Source organism: Meriones unguiculatus, chromosome 9 (genome assembly GCF_030254825.1).
Source record: "Meriones unguiculatus strain TT.TT164.6M chromosome 9, Bangor_MerUng_6.1, whole genome shotgun sequence".
In the NCBI taxonomy this organism is placed as follows: domain Eukaryota; kingdom Metazoa; phylum Chordata; class Mammalia; order Rodentia; family Muridae; genus Meriones; species Meriones unguiculatus.
The window spans coordinates 4,980,294-5,000,379 of NC_083357.1; the positions used below are offsets into that span (position 1 = coordinate 4,980,294).

At 48.4% G+C, this 20,086-nt stretch overlaps 2 protein-coding genes across 4 annotated transcripts in view; both read left to right on the forward strand.

The window, feature by feature from the left end:
* Positions 1-7,108, forward strand: part of Il17rd (interleukin 17 receptor D) — a 67,902-nt gene extending 60,794 nt beyond the window's left edge. For both annotated transcript variants that reach the window (XM_060390758.1, XM_060390759.1), the window contains exon 13: positions 865-7,108. In XM_060390758.1, coding sequence (XP_060246741.1) covers positions 865-977 — 113 coding nt within the window. In that variant the 3' untranslated portion in view covers positions 978-7,108. The remainder of the gene's footprint in view (positions 1-864) is intronic.
* Positions 7,109-12,889: 5,781 nt separating this feature from the next.
* The window catches only part of Arhgef3 (Rho guanine nucleotide exchange factor 3), a 256,572-nt gene continuing 249,375 nt past the window's right edge, over positions 12,890-20,086 (forward strand). The window contains exon 1 of one of the 2 annotated variants that reach the window (XM_021656759.2): positions 12,890-13,258. The gene's annotated coding sequence lies outside the window, so the exon portion shown is untranslated. The remainder of the gene's footprint in view (positions 13,259-20,086) is intronic. The other variant, XM_060390761.1, reaches the window with a different exon arrangement.

Below are 20,086 nucleotides of genomic sequence, written 5' to 3' on the forward strand. Positions count from 1 at the left end.
GAGAACCACCTGCTTCTGCTTCCCGAGTCCTGGGATTAAAGGCATGCACCACTATGCCTGGCTGGGGACTAGGCTGTTGATACAGGCCACACTTTGGCCACACTTCTGAAAGCCGTCAAAGCATTTCCCCAAATGAACAGTGAAACCTGATAGGAAATAATGTAACTCTTCTGATAGTGTTGATTTAGCTGAGGTAATGGGAATGTGGAACTGAAGAAATGATGGTGGTGAATTATGGTGAGTTGCACAGGGCCGACCACCAGTGTTAGGTATACTGGTGCACATGGTTAAGCTTTATATGTAAGGAAGGAGTGTGCCATGGTGCACGTGCAGAGATCAGAGGAGGTTCCTAGGTTAAACTCCGGTCGTCAGGGTCGGTGGCAGTCTGCTAGCTCTGAGCCATCTCGCCTTGCATTGCCTTTCTACACTCCGAGAAGACCGGAATACCAAAGCACCTGTGCTGCGCAAGGGTCTGCGGGATCGTGTCTTTGCTGGGACCTGAAGTGTTTGCTGGCCTCACCCTCCCACTGTCTTTAAAGCCCTGATGTTCACAGATGTAGCGGTGTAGTCTCCATCCTAGCTTCTACATCTCAGGAAAGGGGGCTCTTCCCCCGAGAGCCTCAGGAGGCTACCAAACCCATAATTTCTTGGAGTCACACATGCAAAACTTTGACCCCAAAAGAAGGCTCTTCCTTCCTCTGCTGAGGGGCCTAGATCCTGTTAAGAGGATGAGAGTGCTACTCTGAGCTGGTTCTGATGCTTGCCTCATTTGTACAGGGCACAAGAACCAACCCCAGCCTTGAGGCACGGGATCTGGACCAGTGCAGTGTACTGACTCTGGCTCTGTCCTTTTTCTGTCCTTAGGCGAGGAGGATCCCCCTCCACTGCCTTCCAGGCTCCTCGCCTCCGGAGTGTGCAAAGCAGAACATGGTTGTCATGGCTACACGGATGAACCACCAGCGGTTGCCCCTTTTTAAGGACCAGGAAGTGTCTAAGCATCGCCACTTTAACTGCTGCTCTCTGGCTCCAGCTCAGCCATGGTTGTGCAGCTGCTCGGAGCTGAGAGCTCAGGGTATCTGGAATGAAAGTCTGGCCAGGACGCAATCCTTTCTGCCCCAGCCTTCTAATGGACACTTCGCAAAGTCTCCGATTTCCCAAAAGCATATGGAATTCAGAAGGGCGTGTCCATTAGATCTGACCACAGCGGGCCTCGTGCAGCCGATTCTTGGATCGGAGCCTGTTCTGGGGGGTGGAGAGGAAACCGGTAAAGAGAGAGAAGATGGGAAAGCACCGCACTGCTTGTTGGGCTCTCCTGGACTCCGCAGACTTTGCCTGTTCCCCCTTGGCTACTTAAAGATTCAAAGTGCTTTGTGGAGAAGGCACTTTTCACATCATCACAGCTTCATACCGTGTCACGTACATACAGTGTCACATACCGTCTGGGACCCAGATTGTGCTGCAAATGATGTCTCCATCCATTTCTGATGTGGAATTTGCGCTGTCCTGAGAGACCATCATGAGCATTCTGTGTGAAGCGGGTTGACTAATGTTCAGGAGGTGCCAGAACCCGGGCTTCTTCTGGGTCTGAGTAGCTGTCGTGTGGGGACCACAGCTGTCTGATTACTGGGCTACGTTTGCTGCTCTGTAGCTTGGGTGATGGTGGCTGGAAATCGAGGCCTGTCACCTGGCCGGGCAACAACATTATTGGAAGTTGTGGTTTGTGTTTTGTCTGGTGCTCTGTGTGCTGAATGTTAGGGATTGGAATCCACTAAAATACAAGAGTGCAGGAGGTAGTGGTCAGTTAATCTGCTGACGTGGTTTTGACTAGTGACAAACCTCCTTTTTAGAAGGCAGAAAGGGAGGGGATTGTTCTATTTTTATGAATGACTCTTGTACAGAAATTCTGTTTCCAAAGGTAAAGCATCTCTTCACACCCTGCTTATTAATTGGCTGTATGTAGTGGTGTGTCCATCTCCTCCGAGGAAACCCTCGCCCCTCGCCCTGGCACACTTGGTGTGAGCATCCCTCTCTGCTATTATCATGGGGGCTCTTGGGTTTTGGCAGCCAGTTTTCTCAGTGTTCTGCCAGGCACTGTGACTCCTCCCATTCCTTCACCGGGTGGGACCAATGTTAGGGGAGCTGCTGAGCAAGATCCCCAGATGCTGTGGAAGTGAGGTGAGGCAGGGATTTCCCTCTAGGGGAAGGGAAGCCTCAGTTCCAGTTGAGAAGAAGCAGTTTGTGTGTATTTTGGATGAAAACATCCTGCTCCCTGCTCTGCACAGGCAGCTGGCAGCATCTCAGGAGAACGTGCTCCTGTGTTCTCTGGCAGAGAGCAGAGCAGCTGCTCTGGGCGAGCTGTGAGATGGTCTCACCGTGAAACCAGGCATCTCAGCAGAGAGTTTGTTCCATGCTGTCATTGTGGAATCCAGACTGAGCAGACAGAGCTCCCACCTCTGCGAGACTCCCCTGGTCGTTCTCAGTCTTGGCATTCATTCTGTGGAGGAGATCGGTGGGCCCAAATTGCTAACGTATGACCGTTTACTGGAACATCATCAGAGAGTCCTTTTCTTTTCTTTTCTTTTCTTTTTCTTTCTTTTCTTTTCTTTTCTTTTCTTTTCTTTTCTTTTCTTTTCTTTTCTTTTCTTTTCTTAACTGAGGCCAAGAAATATTTTATGCTCCCCTACCTTGCCCCCAAAGAGACATTAGAAACCAGTTTTAGGATAGATACTCGGCTTTGCATATGGAATGTGGGTCCCTGAGAGTGCCTGGGAGCAGCATGGGGCCTTGGGCTTAGGACTAAGCATTAGCTGGGTCCCGGGCTCAGGCAGAGAGTTCGCTTCGTGAAACTAGAAGGAAGCCATGTGTGCCAGCTAGCACGCTAGTGTAAAAAGTCAGGGTCAGCTTATGTTTTACTGCCTGTGTAGCAACATGCTTTTATTTTGACATACAAATGTTCCTGATCAAAAGACTCAGCTTTAACTTGCCAGGTGATGTAAAGTTGCTTAACTCAGAATGAGCTGAGAGTGGGTAATGGAGTGACACTTTTTAAACTCTTTTCCCTACCCACCTTGTCTCTCGAGCTAGGAATGAGAACTGCCTTACTAAAGGCAAAGCATCGTTCTGAACAGAGCTGCAGTCTGACTCAACATTGTCCCATGCAGTAGAAATGATGAGGTGGAATTAGAGAAAGGTTTTGACAGTGTATGGGCTTTTTGATAGTGTAGGGAGCAAGAGGTTGGGTCTGAGAGTGAGCGGTGTTCCTGTCCACTGGAAAGGGGCCAGGGTTGAGGCCCCAGGATGAGCTGCTTGCTGACCTGTGTTTCTGATTTGCTGAGAGATGAGTCCCAGAGAAAACTAGCTGTAGTGCTCTGCTCTGAGCAGTTGGTGGCAGGTAACAGGAACCACCTGAGCGGGCCCCACCCAGCTGCATGAGTCCAGAGCCTGGGGGCTTTGAGGCACATCATTTCTAGAAAGAACCAGAAATCATTCTAGTTCAGGCCCAGGGATTCAAATTGGACCCAGTCAGGTGATAAAGTATTTTGAGCCAAAAATGAGACTGGGTCCTAAAATTATGGTCTGAAGTTTTTGATTGGCAGACAAACGCTAACAGAAGTCAGCCTAGATCGGAATCTTGAAGCAGTCATCAGTGATGGTGAGGTCATTGGAGTCAGCACACAGGAAGTTAGGGGTTTAAGGTCATCCGTGACTGAGGCCCAGATGGGCTGTTTCATAGCCACAGGATGATTTTTTTTACTAATTTTCTTGACAACCTCCAGTAATAGGTAGGTCTTCTGACTTTTATGTAAGTAACTGAAGCAAAACAAAACTGGGATTGCAGAATTGTGGGCGCTTTTAAGAAGGAATGGGGAAGCTACTTATTCCTGGAAGAGAAAGAAAGGAAAACATGCAGTCTCTAGCTACCTCAACACAAGAGAGAACTTTCTGCCTTTATCGGGAAAAGGTAGGCACTGCCAAAGTGAAGGTTTCTAGCTTCTTGTTTTGTTTTGTTTGTGTTTTTTTTTTTTTTTTTTTTTTTAATTCCATTGTTGGGGATGGCTGCTGATAGTTGGCAGTTCGTGTTTTCTTACTGAGGCATAAGGAAAACAGCAGCAACACACCACCTTGCAGAGACACACTAGGACGAGGTGACCGGAGCAAGCTGAGGCATCCCTGCCCAACCTTCAGGAGCAGGGAACATTCCAGACGAGTGTCTCCAGGTAGTATTTCCTGGGCTCCCCAGTTTTCAAGAAAAGCTAAGACTCTCTCATATTTAAGCTGTTAATGTCTAGCACTGGCAAGACAGCTCAGCAAATAAAAACATTTCCTGAAAGAGTTGAACAATCAAGCTTTAGTGCCTGGAACCCACAGTGAGAGCAGAGAAGCAACTCTATCCCAAAAGTAATTTTCTTTAACTTTCTCATGTTGGCTGTGGCACTCACAGATAACCATGTCATGTGTCTCACATGTACACACTGTGTGTGTGTATATATATTTATATATATATGTACACATATATACATATATGTGTATGTATATATATATATTTTTTAGTTTATATATAAACTTAAAAATATTAAGCAAAACATTGGCAATTAAACTTTGGAAACTATTAAAGTGAATTCAGGACATGTGGATGGATCTAATTTTGCACAGTGGCTGCCAGATTGTGAATTCTACTTTGTAAGATGTGAAATGAGAACCATGCATAGTAATTCCTGGAGTCCCAGGAAAAAGCTGATGCTAGCTGTGTCTTTCAGAGACACTTGATTCCATCCTGATGATTTTGCTTCTTAAAACAGGGTCTCCTGTAGCCTAGGCTGGCCTTGAACTCCTGATGCTTCACTTTGGCATGCACCGTGACCCACAGCCTCAGTATGATTCTGAATACTGAATTCAGAATCTTTTAAACATTTTGGTGGTGTCTTTATATTTCATAATATGTCAAGAGAAAGGCAGTTCAGCTGTTTCTGTTTTGGTTTTTTGTTGTTTTATTTTTTTGTTTTTGTGGTTGTTGGATGTTTTTGAGGGTGGCCAGGCTGTCCTGGAACTTGCTCTGAAGACCAGGCTAGCCTAGTACTCTGAGATACACCTGCCTCTGCCTCCAGAGTGCTGGGATTAAAGGCGTGCACCACCACTACCACTTGGCAGTTGTTAATTTCATATTCAGATTTATATTGTCCCACATTAAAAAAAAAAAAAGCAGGCAACAGTTGCATTTACCCCCGGCCCCCCGGAATTTAGGGCCCTATTTATAGTTTAGCTCTAACTGTAATCATGTTTTTATGTGGGGGCCAATTCTGAGCTTATTCCAAGGTATAATCGGAGAATTCTGTTTGGGGGTACTCCAAAGACTGTCCTAGAGCACCCTACCCTGGGTTTTGGTCTCATCCTTTGACTGTAGTCTGGGACTGACCCTTCCAGAGTTAGGACATAGGGAGAAAAGCTTTTCCTGTTGCTGAGATACCAGGTGTCCCCATGGGTGTCCACTTTTCCTGACCCAAGGCTGAAAGTTGGCGGAAGAAAGCTTGGCTGTAAGTGTTTGGTTTTGGTTCCGGTTTTAGAACTTGAGGACGAAGCGAGGCTGAGATCACACAGCACGATCCCTTCAAGGGCTCAAGGCAGGCTGCGCTTGCGTTCACGCGGCTGTGGCTGCAACTCCAGCTCTTCAGCAAAGGGATTCTGTAACCTCCCTGCTGCTCAGGTGGTCGTTGTCTATCTTCCTTGCAGAAATTCAAACCAGCTTTCTTTTGTCCAGGATGTAGAGGAGAACAGCTGGTCACCTTCCAGCATGAAAACCACAGTGAAGTCATCCCCTGGTTTTTCCTCCCGAGTGGTAAAGTTAACATCTTTCACAGCTAGTGTTCTCTGGGACCTTAATGGTTTCCACGGTGCTTGGCCTTCTCAGCCTCCCGCTCAGTTTTGTTACCCAAACAACACAGGTGCCTTGTTTGCATGTGTGCCCCCTGACAACCAGCCATGCTCCAGTTAGGATACAGGGAGATTTGGGCAGGCCTGACTGCACAAAATATCAGGGCACTTAAAAAATGTCACGTCGCTTATACTCAGAAAGGTACGACCGACACTTTGTTCTCCTGGCGATGTCGTTGCTCTTGTCTTATGGTTTATTCCCTTCCACAGGAAACAGTTGGTTCTTATTCCTGATGTGTTTAATGTCTTTAATCTGAAGACACCCTTCAAGGCCAGCTCTTACCCTCTGAGTCGCAGCTACCCCACTCTCCAATCTTGGGTTCTGTTTTTACCTCTCTAGACTTAACTATGATTTTGTGAATCATATTAATTTTTAAATGGTACACACTTTGGCAGAACCTCTTACAAGGTGAGGCCAGGGGTTGCTAAGTGCCTCCTTTCCCATTGCTGTTAGGGACTAATTTACAAACACCTTTTAATGCCTCCGGGAGGGCCTCTGGGAAATTCTGGCCAATGGTGCTCTTTCCTGGTTCATCTTTTTAACCCACCTGGGACCACAGACACCCCAGGGCCTCCTCTCCCTTCTCCAGGACTGTATTGCTCAGTTAAGCAGGCATAGTTTTTGATACAATCAAAAATGAGATAGAAGCAATCATTCCGACTGCATAGCTAGTATTTATATCATGTAGAATCCGGCAGAAAGAGTCAAAGGAGCCAGCAGCCTTCTGTGGCTGCCACTGGGTTATACTCAATGTAATCATCTGTTATTTAAAAATAAAAAAATTCTGTTCTTTTCCTCTCAAAGAAGCATGTCAAGATTGGACAGCAGCAGCAACAACAACAAAACTTCTCTACAAATCCTAAGTGTTCACTTCGAGAGTAACTTTGATTTTGTTACCTGTTTAAAAACAAAAATATTTTTGCTGTGGAAGCTGCCATGTTAAGGAGGAGGGCCTGCAGCCACAGTGATGACCGGTGTCCTTGTTGTTTGTCCTTTGTGTGGTTTGTCGGGATAGTAAGCACTGACCTGTAGCAGTGTGCCATGTTTTCACACTGGAGACATTGGTGGTGCATTTGACTGTACAGACTTTGTAAATAGATGATAGTAAGTCATGGCTGACATTTGTAAGATGTTTTTGTACCTTAGAATTTCTACATCAAATAAAATGTTTTCTTGTAAGCCTGCAGTAGCTCCTTGTCTTATTTTAGAACAACTGTCCTGTTTCTTTCCTACCTTGCGTTCCTGGCTGTTTGCAGAGGATTCTGCCGCAGACTGAGAAGGTAAGAAGGGCTTGAATCTGTACTTTGCTCTGAGAGGTATCTTCTTGGTACTCATTACTTCCTGGTCAGTTCACACCTCTGCTGCAGGTGCTGTGACCCTGTGGTTAGGAGTCCTTGGTCCCCAGTATCTATCGCATGGGCCCAGAGTCCTGCTTTAGGGGGCGGTGACTTCAGCTGAGTTCATGTAGTGAGGATTGTCGCCAGCACTTGTCAGTACATCAGATGACAGGTATCCAGAAGAGGGCAATGGTTGGTAATAGCAAGGACATAGACTAAGTCTACAGACGTAGGTAGACTTTTGGCTATTATCTGAGAAGGAAATGGCCAAAATCTGGGGTCTTGGAAATTGGCAGAGGCCACCTTACTGCTCCGGTCTAGCCATCCAAGGAAAGGCAGATGTGAGTCGTCAGTAAGTTTCCCCATGAAATGGGCAGCCAGAGGAAGTGATGGATATCAGTAGATGGGTTCTTGGCAAGGGTTTGCGCCTTTTCTCACCTCCACCCGACACGAGAAGGAACCACCACCATTCACCCTCAGTATGTATTGATTCCCCAGGCCCAGAGATTACGTGGCTTTGCAAAAAGCACAAAAGAATTGCCAGCCAAGGGGTTGAGGTGGCATCACATCTGGTTAATGGGTAACAACATCCCTCATCATTAAATGGCAGGAAGAACCCTGCGTAGTAAGAATGAACTGTCATTTTCTCAGTGTGAAGATTAGGAAGAACTCTTGTTCTCCTGGCCATCCTTCTGCCTGCATAGACACAGTTTCTGGACTTACCAAGCTGAAGTCCCTGTGGTCAGATGATCACATTCATCCTGGGCGTGAACCAAGGCAGGGGTTTGTAGAGGCCAGAGGAAGCCCTGAGGGAACACGTAAGGATGAAGAACTGAGTGAAAGCGTGCTGTTCACACCAACGAGGTCATGTCAAGGACCCAATGGTCTCAGACCCATGGGAGTAGCGAAGCCTCCCCCTGGTTCATGTGGGGCTGTTGGCGACGTGAAACGGGTGGAAGCTTCCTCTTCTGCGCTGTTTACAGCTTGTGGCACCCCTGCAGAGAGAGAGACTCCCACTGGGACTAGCCAAGCCTGCCTTTTTCTTCAACTCTACCCAGTAACCCTCCCTCCTGGATTTAGATGTATTAAATGAGCATACTGAGTGTCTCAAATGCATAGCTCACCCGGTCCTAGCGTTTCTTCATGTGTGTCTCTCATCTCTTCATGGCCTGTCACCCCCAGTAGGTCAGTCCCTTCGGTGTGCAGGTCTTAGAAGGATTAGCAGTCCTCCAGGATGAGATGGCTCTGTGCCATCTTTTCCACTGTTGTACACGCCAGGAAGTGGATAGATGTTGGCATCAAGACAATCTGAGGCTGGGCCAAGAGCAACTTGGAGTCAGGGCAGGTAGGGGCCTGCCTGGCCCCGAATGCAAGTGTTGGCAGGTTCTGCCTTTGGTTTTTAACTCCTGAAGGTTAAGGCACGTAAAGAGCCTCTACACAAGGTGAAACTGCAAGTTACTGGTGAGGTTTGTTATTAGCACCGGGAGGACTGTTGCGATTAAGGCTTTGGTGTTTGGCGTTCTGTGCTCAGAGCTCAATCTGCTGATGTCTTCCTGACTCCAGGTAGCTGGCTTGTCCTGATTAGGCTTCAGTTTCCCTATCTGGAAAACCGAGCAAAGCTGTTCTGAGGTTTGAATGGAAGTGATTCTGGGCATACAACGTGACACAGTGTCTGTGGGCGTGTGGTCACCAGGGGGCAGGGCAGGGGTGCTGAAGGGAGATCTCCCTGCGAAGCCTTCAGCAGCCGTAGCCAACGCAGATCTCTTGGATGTCTCGGTGTAGAAGGGCTGCTGGAAACAGCCTTTAGGGGGGATGGGCACTTGATCAGATACAATTCCTTATTTGAAGCCGGTGGCATTGGGGTGAATACTGAAGTTCCTGTATAGCCCTTTGGTGACCATTCCCCTCTGTCTCCTCCACAGCAGACACTTTCTTGGTTCCTTATGTCCATGCTCCTGCCTAGGGCTTTGCATGGCTGTCTGAAATACTGTCCGCTTGTACCCCTCCCTTGCAGTGATGCTTTCTGCTACTACTGTCCACTGTCTGGTACCAACAGCAGTGGACTCGCTTGTGTGAGCACAAGGGTGGATCTTTTGCCTCCTGTGTCCTTCCGTGTGGGCTGGGCTGGTATTTTGCTGTTCTAACCAGCGTGTGACCGCAGGCCTACTGGGACAAGTCCTCTCATTTCCCTGGCCCTTAGTGTCAGCAGAGGGTAAAGCGGTACCTGGGTTATGGGCCTCTATGAGGGTAAAGCACCTGGAGGGGATGCCATAGCAGGCGGCAGATGCACAGAAATGTTTTCTCGTGAACATTTACTCACTTGTAAACAAAGAAAGGTTTCCTCGGGAAGAAAACTATCTTTACAAATTGTGATCTGGTTTCAGTCAGCTACTAGGATTCCCAGTACTCAGAACCACGGGGATGCTCCCCATATTTCGTCCTGAATGGCTGGTATTGTGTCGTGGTTTCTCTCTGGAGGTGGGGCTCTCTGTGCAGACTGGACAGCAGGTTTCTAGAGACGTAGGGTTGATCTCACGTGGGTTCTAGCCAAATCACCCAGGTGGTGGGTACCGATTACTATGCCAAGTACCATGTTCCTCCTGAGTACTCCATGCCCTCCCAGCAGGCTCTGGGATAAGAGTCAAGCCCAGGTGTTTCCTATGGCACAGCTTTGGCAATCGCTCGCTGTTCAGCTATGTTCCTTGTGTTTCCTCTAAACCAGGTAAGCAGAAAAGACCTACTTGTCTAGAAGTCTTCCCGTAGCTACTTTCAGAGTATTGCTTTGACTTGAACCATAAGACCCAGACTTTATTCCTCTTGCAGCCACTGCCATTCCCCAGGTGAGGATGACATCATACTGTGTTGTTACATCATCAGATTACCATTTCCAGGAATTCCATTTTTAGGACTGTGTGTGTATGTGAGAGAGAGAGAGAGGGAGGGAACCTTGGTCTCCTGTTCCTCCAAGTGCTGCAATTACAGGTGTGAGTCAACATGTGTATGAGCACTTTCAGAGCTTGATATTTGTGAGGTAAGCTTTATGGGTGAAAGGGTATTCTGCAAAGGTGCTCATCACCAAACATTATAATGATGCTGAGAGAGGAGGGACAAAGCCACAGTTGGAATTCAGTATAAAAGGGCAAATTCACAGAATAGGCCAAGGAATCACGTTTCAGGGGAATGGCCTACCTTGGGCTGGAGATGTAGCTCAGTAGAAAGGCATTTGCCGGTACACATGGGCTCTGTGTTTTATCCCAGGTACAAAACAACAACATAAGCGTGCAAGAGCGATAAGTATGGTAAATGAGAAATCTACATGCTAATGGTGGTCACTTCCGGGTGGCAGGTCTCTCCATGTAGTCCTGGCTCTCTCGCTGTGTAGGCCAGAAGTAACCAGTAATATGGGTGAAAGTTTATGCAAATCAGGCCTTGAACTCACAGAAATCCTCCTACCTCTGCCCCTGGACTGCTGGAATTGGAGGCATGCCTCGCTTCTCTGCCAGTTCTAAAATCTAGGTAGTCCAGCCCCTTTTCTGCTTTTCTCCCTGCCCCAGTCCCATGGGAACCAAGTCCCACCTCCCCTTCTCAGGACCTAGCAGGCTGTGAGAGGAAGCTGTATTATAAACTCTCAGGGGCCTGGGGCTGGAGAAAAGGCTCTGCGGTTAAGAGCACTGACTTCTTCCAGAGGACCTGGGTTCAATTCCCAGCACCCACATGGCAGCTCACAACTGTCTGTAACTCCAAAATCTGACACCCTCACACAGACATACTTGTGGGCAAAACACCAATGCATATAAAATAAATATATTAATAAAATAAAATAAACTCGTGGGAGCCAGACTTGGCAGCACAGGCTTGTCTGTAATCCCCGAGCTCAGGATTCTGAAGTTGGAAAATCATGAGTTCAAGGACTGTGTACGTAGCTTAATGAGATCTTGTCTCAAAACAAGAGAAGGGACCGGAGCTAAAGCTCAGTGGTCGAGCCCTTAGCATAGGTAAGACCCTGAGCTCAAGCCCAGGACTGCAAACCCTGGTGGGGGATCTTAGGTGTATGCTATTTGCAGATGTGTCTCACCTGGCTGTGCTGACACATGAAACAGGAAGCCTAGGGCTTTGCCTTTAGTAAGAATAAAAAGGTGCATCCCTTCTCCTCTTGTGCATGAAACCCGCAGTGCAGCCTGTCCTTACTCAGCACTTGGCCTAATGCCTCCAGACCACATGTTGGCGTCTGAGCCTTTCTGTGGGCTCTGATGCCTCAGCTTGGCCTTCAAGCCCCTCTGCCTTGTCCAGACACCTGTCCTCTCTGTGGACTTGTAGCCACATAACCTGTACTCTCAGGCTTCCGCCTGCCATGTCAGGGCTCAGTCCAAGCTACGTCCATCTGGGTGGAAGACACTTCTGGCCGGAGGGCCTGGACAGGAAGACTCATACCCCAGGGATGCCACCAGGAAAGAGACACCTCCTCAAGATGTCCTCGCCTTCGTCCTTTCCTGAGCGGTGGCGGTTAGTGCTCAGGCAGTGATGGCTGTTGATTCATCGTTTTGCAACATGAAATCTGTCCTAGTTTCTGGTGACTGCTGTGCAAAGATAGGGGGGGGACTCTCAGAGCACTGCTCTTGTGTCTTAGCACCCTGGCTTAGGCTCTTCCTGTGCAAGGGTCCAGTTGCCATCTCCATAAGTGAGGGCTGGTTTCATGCAGGCTTCATATCTGTATCTGTATCCATACAGGCGTACATAATATTGGGCTGTTGAAAGTGTTAAATTCTATCAATCACCTAAAATGTCGTGGGCCAGGTGTCATGTAGAAGCAACCAGTGGGGTCTTAATTTTCAACCCCATGGTTTACACTTTCTGATAGCCCAGAAACTACTGTTTTCATTACAGCATTCATTAGTTCTGATTTTATGATGTCCTGAGAATAGCTTAATGTGGATTCTGCATGGGTGACCCAGGCCTCTGTTGGCCTACTCCTACTGTGCTCAGCTTAACCTAAATACTCTTGATGACTGCAAACCTGTTGGGCCCACGCTATCTTCATTTTCACCTCCAGACAAGGAAAGGTTGAGTTGGACAAGGCTTGGCATGCCCAAGATTAAGCCGGCGGACGCGGTTGAGGCTCCACGCACAGGCTTGGGTCCTATCGCTCTAGGGCAAGCTTTGCCACTTTAGCATGAGGTTTGCCCTACTCCTGTATGGCTTGAATCGCGACCCAGAGCCACCACCAGAGAGGGAGCCGGCGGTAGGCTGTGCACCCCTTCTGTGGTCTCTTGAAGCCTCCAACTGAGTATTCTTTGAGTGGCAGAGTACGCCCCAAATATCATCCTCCCAGTGTCTTAGGATCCCGGGATCCTCCCGCCAGGCATGGGACTGCAGGGTGGGGAGCGGTGGCCGCAGCTCTCCTAGAGTTACTAGGTCTGTCCCCAGCCGGCTGCCAGGCCTGTCCTGCTGGGGGTCCGGAGGCCCGCCTCCCGCTCACGTGGCCCGCCCGGCCTCCTAGGCTCCGGCCCCCTAGGCTCCGGCCCCGCCCCGCCCCGGGGAGCCGTCCCCACAGTCATCACCGCGGCCCTGTGCTCTAGCCCGGCCGGGCTGAGCCAGCGGGACGCGGAGGCGGAGGCACATCGCCTTGCTGTGACCCTCCCTTCACCCGCCGCCCCCACCGGAGTAGGGTTCCACGGCCACCCCGGGGCGCGTTGGGCGGACAGTGCCACCGCCTGCCTGTGCCAACCTCCGCTCCTGCCGGGGACCCCCAACTTCGGTCCCCTGATACTGGGAGAAAGTTCTTGGAGCCACTTCCGGGAGGGAGGCGCCACCTGTCCGAGGCGCACCCTGTCGCTGGAGTTCTCCAGGTCGGTGTCTCTAGGTCGGCGTCTCAGGCCACTTGGCAGGGACCCCGGACGGTCACAGCCAGCCAGGATCCTTTCTCCGGAGACCGCGTCTTTCAAACTGCCCAGCTGACCGTCCTGAGATTGGAGGCGCTCGCCCGGGGCTCAAGGTGATCCAGAATGTCTTGTCGCCAGAGGCCAGTGAGCTTTTTCTGAGGGTGAAAATGGATGGAACCTAGGGCTTTGCGTGGCGGCGGGTAGCCCTGGAGCTAGCAGCGGTCCCATCCCCGCTGGAAGGCTGCAGGAACAGAGCGGCTTGTTCCTAGAGGACTTGGCTTGCTTGGTTTTATTGCTTGAATCAGGCTTGCTTCCAGAACCTAGCGAGGATGTGAAAAGTAGTTACCCGGCACGCACTGGTGGAAACTGGAAGCATTTCTCGCACTATGCAGGCGCGCACCTTGTTTCCTGGAGCGTGGAAGAGGATTTTGCTGTGCTTGTCCTGGCTCTAGCATAGTTAGGTTGCACATCTGTGCTACCTCGCCTCATTTGTAAGAGAGGGATGACACTAGCACAAAGCCCGCCACCCCGACTGGCTGCAGGTGAATTCTCTCTGTGCGTGGTGTTCTTGTACGGCCCACACCAGTGTCGTAGGCGGGCTCACACCTTCAGCTGAGCATGCTTCTTTTCCTCCTTGGGATCCGATCCTCCCTGTCCAGTTGGTGCTCTGTTCAGATTTGAAAACTTGGCTTTGTAAGAACTCCTCTTGTAGTTAACTAGTTAACCAGCTTACACAAAATATATCTGAGACATGACTTTTGTCAAGGATATTGCTGGGAGAAGTGTCTTGGGTACTCTGGACCCCTTTGGGGGTCAGAGTGGATGAGGTTTCACTTGAATTCCTTCTGGCGTTGGGGCCTAACCAGCTGGCATCAGTGTCTAAGTGGTAAGTCTGTCTCCTTGGTCTAGGGTCTGCTCTTGCTGTTGACCCACCCTGTCTTCCGGGCTGCATCTGTTTAGTTCTTTCTAGAACTTTGCAAACAGGCATGCTAAACCTGGGGTCCTGGAAACCTCTTGAAATTGACACAGACTCCAAGAGTCCTGTGTGCCACAAAAAAAAGTGGATTCTGAACCACTCTTGGGTAATGATGGTCCTCACCCCTGCGTAGGACAGAGCCCCACTTTTAGGGAGTACAGATGGTACATTGTGTGTTTGCTCAGGGAATTCTTCCTTTCTCCTTCCTTCCTTCTTCCTTTTTTTTTTTTTTTTTTTGGTTTTTCAAGACAGGGTTTCTCTGTGTAGTCGTGGCTGTCCTGGACTTGCTTTGTAGACCACGCTGGCCTCCAGCCCACAGCGATCTGCCTGCTTCTGCCTCCCTGAGTGCCGGGATCAAAGGTGTGTGCTAGTGCACCCACCTTGGGCAAACTTTCATATTGGAGACTCTCTCTGCCGGAACATGAAAAACCCTGGCGGTACGATTATGTGAGCAAAGGTGATGGCAGCTCCTGGTTAGGGATCATTAGCATTTGTAGAGCCTGTAGGATGGGTTCAGCTAATGGAAATATGAATACGGGGTGACTACGCCTCCCAAATGCCGGGATTCCAAGTGTGAGCCACTGGTCCTCCTGTTGAGAGCCTTGAAGAAAGTAGTGTTGAACTCTTTTGATGGCAAGGAACTTATAACCTTCTGACATAGCTGCTTCCATTGAAAGACAGTTGTGGGGACAAAGAGGCAGAACCCCTGCATCCCTCTGATGAGGACAAGATATGGCCTCCAGACCTAGGCTGTTCCTTCCTTCCTCTCTATTTTACTTCCTTCCTTTTGCTATCCCTCATGTCCTTGTGCCCCAAACAGAGCTCATATGCTATAGTCTAGAAGCTCTCAAGGCCAAGTTCTCTATTGCTTAGGCCCCAGTACTGCATTGGGGTGGGAGTGGGGAGCTTTGGTTTTTGTTGTGTTGTTTTGTTTCTGTTTTTTAAATTTCTGTTCTTTCACTGATATTTTCTGAATTGTTATTTAGTCAATTTATTCATTGCGGTCTTTATTGTGTTTACTGAAAACTTTGGATTCATTTTCTTAAGGTTTTCTGCAAATATTCTCTGATTTGTATTATCTTGTATCTGTAATTGGAGAGAGGGAAAATGAAGTACTGCATGGTCCTGATTCATTGAGGTTTCTTCTTGGGAGACACACACAGACAGACAGACACAGAGAGGGGGGAGGGAGGGAGGGAGGGAGGGCGAGGGAGAGGACTGGGAAGTAGTATTTTGTTTGTTTTGAAACAAAGTCTTGATATATGGCCAGGCTGGCCTTGACCTGCCTGTCCTCCTGGATCAGCCACCAGAGTCCTGGGATTATAAGTATGTACCAGTAAACCTTGCCAAAGACCCTTGTGTTTGCCTTATTTGAGATAGGTCTCTGTGTCATAGGGTAGCCCAGAATTCACTATGAGCCTAGGCTGGTCTTGACTTTCCCAGCTCACCCTCCCAAATTCTAGGATTACAAGCATAAATTACCATGGCCTCCCAGAGGTTGTTTTGTTTTTACACAGGGGCTTGAACCGTGTAGCTCAGCTTATTGATTCATTCACTCAAGCAACACTATGGAAGGTTGGGCGTACAGCTCAACAGAGCATTTGCCTAGCACAGATGAAGCTCCAGGTTTAATCCCCCGCACCATACAGAAAAAAATAAAAACGAAAACAAACAAACAAACAAAAAACACCTTTTGGAGGAAGGAGGACTCTATACTAGACCTTGTCTTGGTGCTGAGTTCTCATGGCCCAGAGCATGGGCAGTGTTCTTCCCATTGGAGTTAGAAGCCCAGTGTAAAGACAACTAGTGTCGAGCAGCGGACAACTAAAGGCACTGCTGATAACCGGAGAGTGGTGGGGACATGGAAATGACAGTAGGGAGGGGCCCTGGAGCAGTGGCATAGAGGCAGAGCTGGTTTGGTAAGAGAATGTCTCCCTGAGTAGGTACTCATGAGTAGAAGCCCAAATGTGTGAACCTGTGGATATATTGGCAAATACCATGCCTATGGGGCCCAAGGATGACCTTTCTTTCCCCTCCCTCTCTTCCTCCCTTTATTTTTAAAGGCAAGCTCTCAAGGCTGGCCTCCAGCTCCCTACAGAGCCTTGCACTTCTGATTTTCCTGCTTCTGCTTTCTAAGTGCTGGGGTTACAGGTGTGAATGACCTCACCTGATTTATATGATGCTGGAGATCAAGCATGTGGCTTTGTGTATATTAGGCAAGTATTCTACCAACGAGCCACGTTGCCAGCCAGCCTGGCATCTCTGGAGCACAGGGCCAGTCTGGTTGCCTTGAGAAGGGGAAGGGAATGAGGGGAGTGTGGGAAGAGGCTCCTCCCCTCATCATGATGTTGGATGGGAAGGCTAGGACTTCTTACTAGAGACTGTGAGGTCTGTGGCCATGCAAAGAGTTGGAAGGCAACAGGACCCTCCCAGACAATGTATTCGGGAGGCAGTGATGTCAGGGGAGAGGTTGGTTCTAAAGGGCTCCTGGAGGCCTCGCTTCAGTGCAGAGCCCCCTGCTTCTGGTTGAATAGCTGGCAGTGGTGAAATGCCAGAGCATACTGAAGAGTCATGGGACATGGGAGATGTCTGGAGCTCTGGGCAGCCGAAGAACACAGGGTGCCTTCGTTTCCCGAGTGTCTTCTAACTTTTCAAAGAGTGCTCAAAAGTTGAGGCAAAGGTAGATAGATGCACAGCCAAATCAAAACCAGCATGCCTCAGAAAGATAGGCTGGTGCTCATGGCCAGCACCGGAGAAGGACAGAGAAGGTTCACAGCCTCTGAGGGTCATGCATCCTTGACACTGGAAGTCACCCATGGGGTGTCCTGGAGAAGCCTTGCCGAGGCTACAGAAACCTCAGAGACAGCCTCCTCCTGGCTGTTGTCCCTGCTGCCCCACTCACAGCCAGTTCTTTTACTCTGCTCAGCTTTCACAATGCCCACACTGCCTTGCTCCATGGCTGCCTCAGCTTCCCTTTTCCTTTTGGCTAGAAAACAAATACTCTTTAGCACAAGAAATTCTGGCCATATTCTTATTACATACAACTAAAACTTGCAGAGTGGAGCTGGGTGTGGTGCTGGTTACCCGTGACCTCAACACTTGGGAGGTGGGAGTAGGGGGATCAGGAGTCTAAGGTCATTCTTGGCTACAGATTAAGTTTGATTTTGAGGTCATCCTGGCTACAGAACATGTTTATACGCAGGTGGGTATAACTATGAGCATCATTTGGGTGTGTACGTACGTGTATGTAAATGTGCCATTGTGTCTATGTGGAGAGCAATGGACAACTTGGGGAATGGGTTCTCGCCTTGAGTCTAGGGGGCTGAACTCACGGCATCAGCCTTGGCAGCAGGTGCCTTTACTTGCTAAGCCATCTTTAAAAGCTATCTGATAGCTGTGATCATTTATAGGCATTTACTCAGTAACTAATTTCCCTCCATTTAGCTATGTCTAAGGATGCTTTCTCTACCCACATATAGGTAAAACTTTACATAAATGTGTATTGAATTTTGTGTGTGTGTGGGGGGGGGGGGTTGTGGCAAAGACTTATGCCACCTTGTCATACCAGTTTCATTCCTTTGCATGTGAATATCAGGAGACTGAGTTAGGAGGACCACAAGAATTTGTGGTCAGTCAGGGCTGCACAGCAAGACTGTCTTTAAAAAAAAAAAATGCCTGCTAGCACACACCTTTTTTAGCACTCAGGAGGCTGCGGCTGGTAGGTATCTGTGAGTGTAAGACCAGCCTGGTTTACATAGTGAGTTCTAGACTAGCCAGGACCTTGTGTCAAATAAAAACAAAGCCAGCAGAATACTTTTCTCTGTTGAATTGTCTTTATGTGTTTGCTAAAAACCTGTTGGCCGTGAGAGCAAGCATTTCTGCATCCTCAGTTTTGTCCCTTCACAGGTGGGACTAACACACAGAGCTGCCTGTGTGTTTCCTGGGCGGCTGCAGATTTGTGGTAAGTTTTAGCTCAGAGAGCATGAGCCCTCCAACTTTCTTTCAACGTGTTACCCTCTGCCTCCTCCGAGTTTTAAGATCAGCTGGTTGATGTTTGTCGAAAGGCAGCTGAGATTTTTTAAAAATATTTTTATTTCAATTTATGGGTTTGTGTCAGTGTCTTTGTGAGTCTATGCCACATGTGCGTGGATGCCCAGAAGAAGGCCTGAGATCCTCTGGACCTAGTTGTTGGCTAGTGTGAGGTGCCTGGTGTAGGTTCTGGGAGCCATCCTGGTGTCCTCTGGAACAGGAAGGGGCAAGCACTCTTGAGCTGCTGAGACGGCCATGGAAGTTCTTCGGACAGGGTAGGTGGCCTGAGGTGCTTTGTCAGTTAACAACATTCAGCATGGAACCCCTGAGTGCTTTTCCCTGGGCGTGTCATTCATTCAGCTTCACCAGCTCTGAGGCAGAAACAGGCTGTGCTGACACATATCAAGGCATGTTCACTGTCTCTTTTTTGTTGGTCACAGTGACCCAATGTAGTCAGTGCTAAGTCCAAGGCTCCGGACCTTGGACAAGGTGTTTCACTGTTGAGCTACTAAGAGGGGAGGTTTCCAGCAGCCCTGAGGACTATAGGGGCCTGGTGGCCTTATATCAGCCCTCTCCTCAGAGAAGGGGTGAGAGCTAGGAACCATGTGCCCCTGCAGAAACCAGGTGGAAGTAAGAGCTGGACAGACTTTATCAGTGTGTTGGAAGGATTTCACTGAAGGAAAGCAGCTTCTGCATCATCATTTGAAGAATGAAATGAAAATAATAAAAGAATAATGTCACATAGTAAATGTTTAGTTTATACTCCTGCGTGTACTGATGTGTTCCAGATGTGTTCTGGCACAAATCAGATTTTATTCTTAAGGGATTAAAAAATGAGTGACTACATTCCGATCACAGGGAAGAAGCCCCTTTCCCCTTTTTTGGAAAACTTTGTTTTCCAAATTTAAGTAACAATTTTGGAAACTGCAACTGAAACATTGAATTTTCTCACCCAGCTACAGTGAGACACTGCCATTTTAAACAAAAGCATCACGTATGTGCTGTGTGTGGTTTGAGTTAGTTATCATTGATTTCAAAAGGGCAATTAAAAAATACTGACTGGGCTGAGATTTTCCTTTGTTTCTGGAGGGAGATAGTCAGATGTAGTAGAAATTGTTTTGAAATCTTCAAAAATCTCAGCTCTTTAGTTTAGCAGGTTCCCTTGACTTAAGCTACAACAGGCGGTCCATAGAGATTTTATTTCCACTCTTTGGCGAGAGGTAAGTGAACACGGAAACTTAGGGGAAAAACACTATGATATAATCCAGCCTCCAAACAAGGAAGCATGTTACAGAGTTGAGGTTTGGTGCCATAACTCCTGCCCAGTCTAGAAAGTTCAGCTAAATGACCTTGGGTAACCTCTCTTTATGACATAGCTCTCAAGGGGTGGGGAGAACAGTCTCTCTCTCCAGCACGACTTTAATTTTTACAAAAGGCCTTTGCAGCCTTGCAAACTCGAGTGATTTTTTTTTTTCCTCAACAAATCACTTGCATTTGGTGTGTTCTGGGCCAGCATTATGAGTCAGAGGATATTTAGATGACCACCCAAGTTCTTCTGAGATGAGAGAGCTGGCCAGTGAATGGAGGAAGATGCCTGGTTCCACAGTATCAATGCAAAGGTGGGTGGCTTTATCCCACCGTACTTAAACATGCCAATAAAGGGGGCTGGAGAGGTGGCTCAGAGGTTAAGAGTGCTGGCTGTTCTTCCAAAGGTCCTGAGTTCAATTCCTAGCAACCACAGGTGGCTCACAACCATCTATAGTGAGATCTGGTGCCCTCTTCTGGCGTGCAGGTACACATATGAACAGAATGCTGTATAAACAAACAAACAAACAAACAAATAAATCTTTAAAACGGAAAAAAAGAACCAGTAAAGAAAGTTAGGCCATTGTCTTTTAGAATCAGATGCTGATGTTGCTGCTACCACAGTTTACAA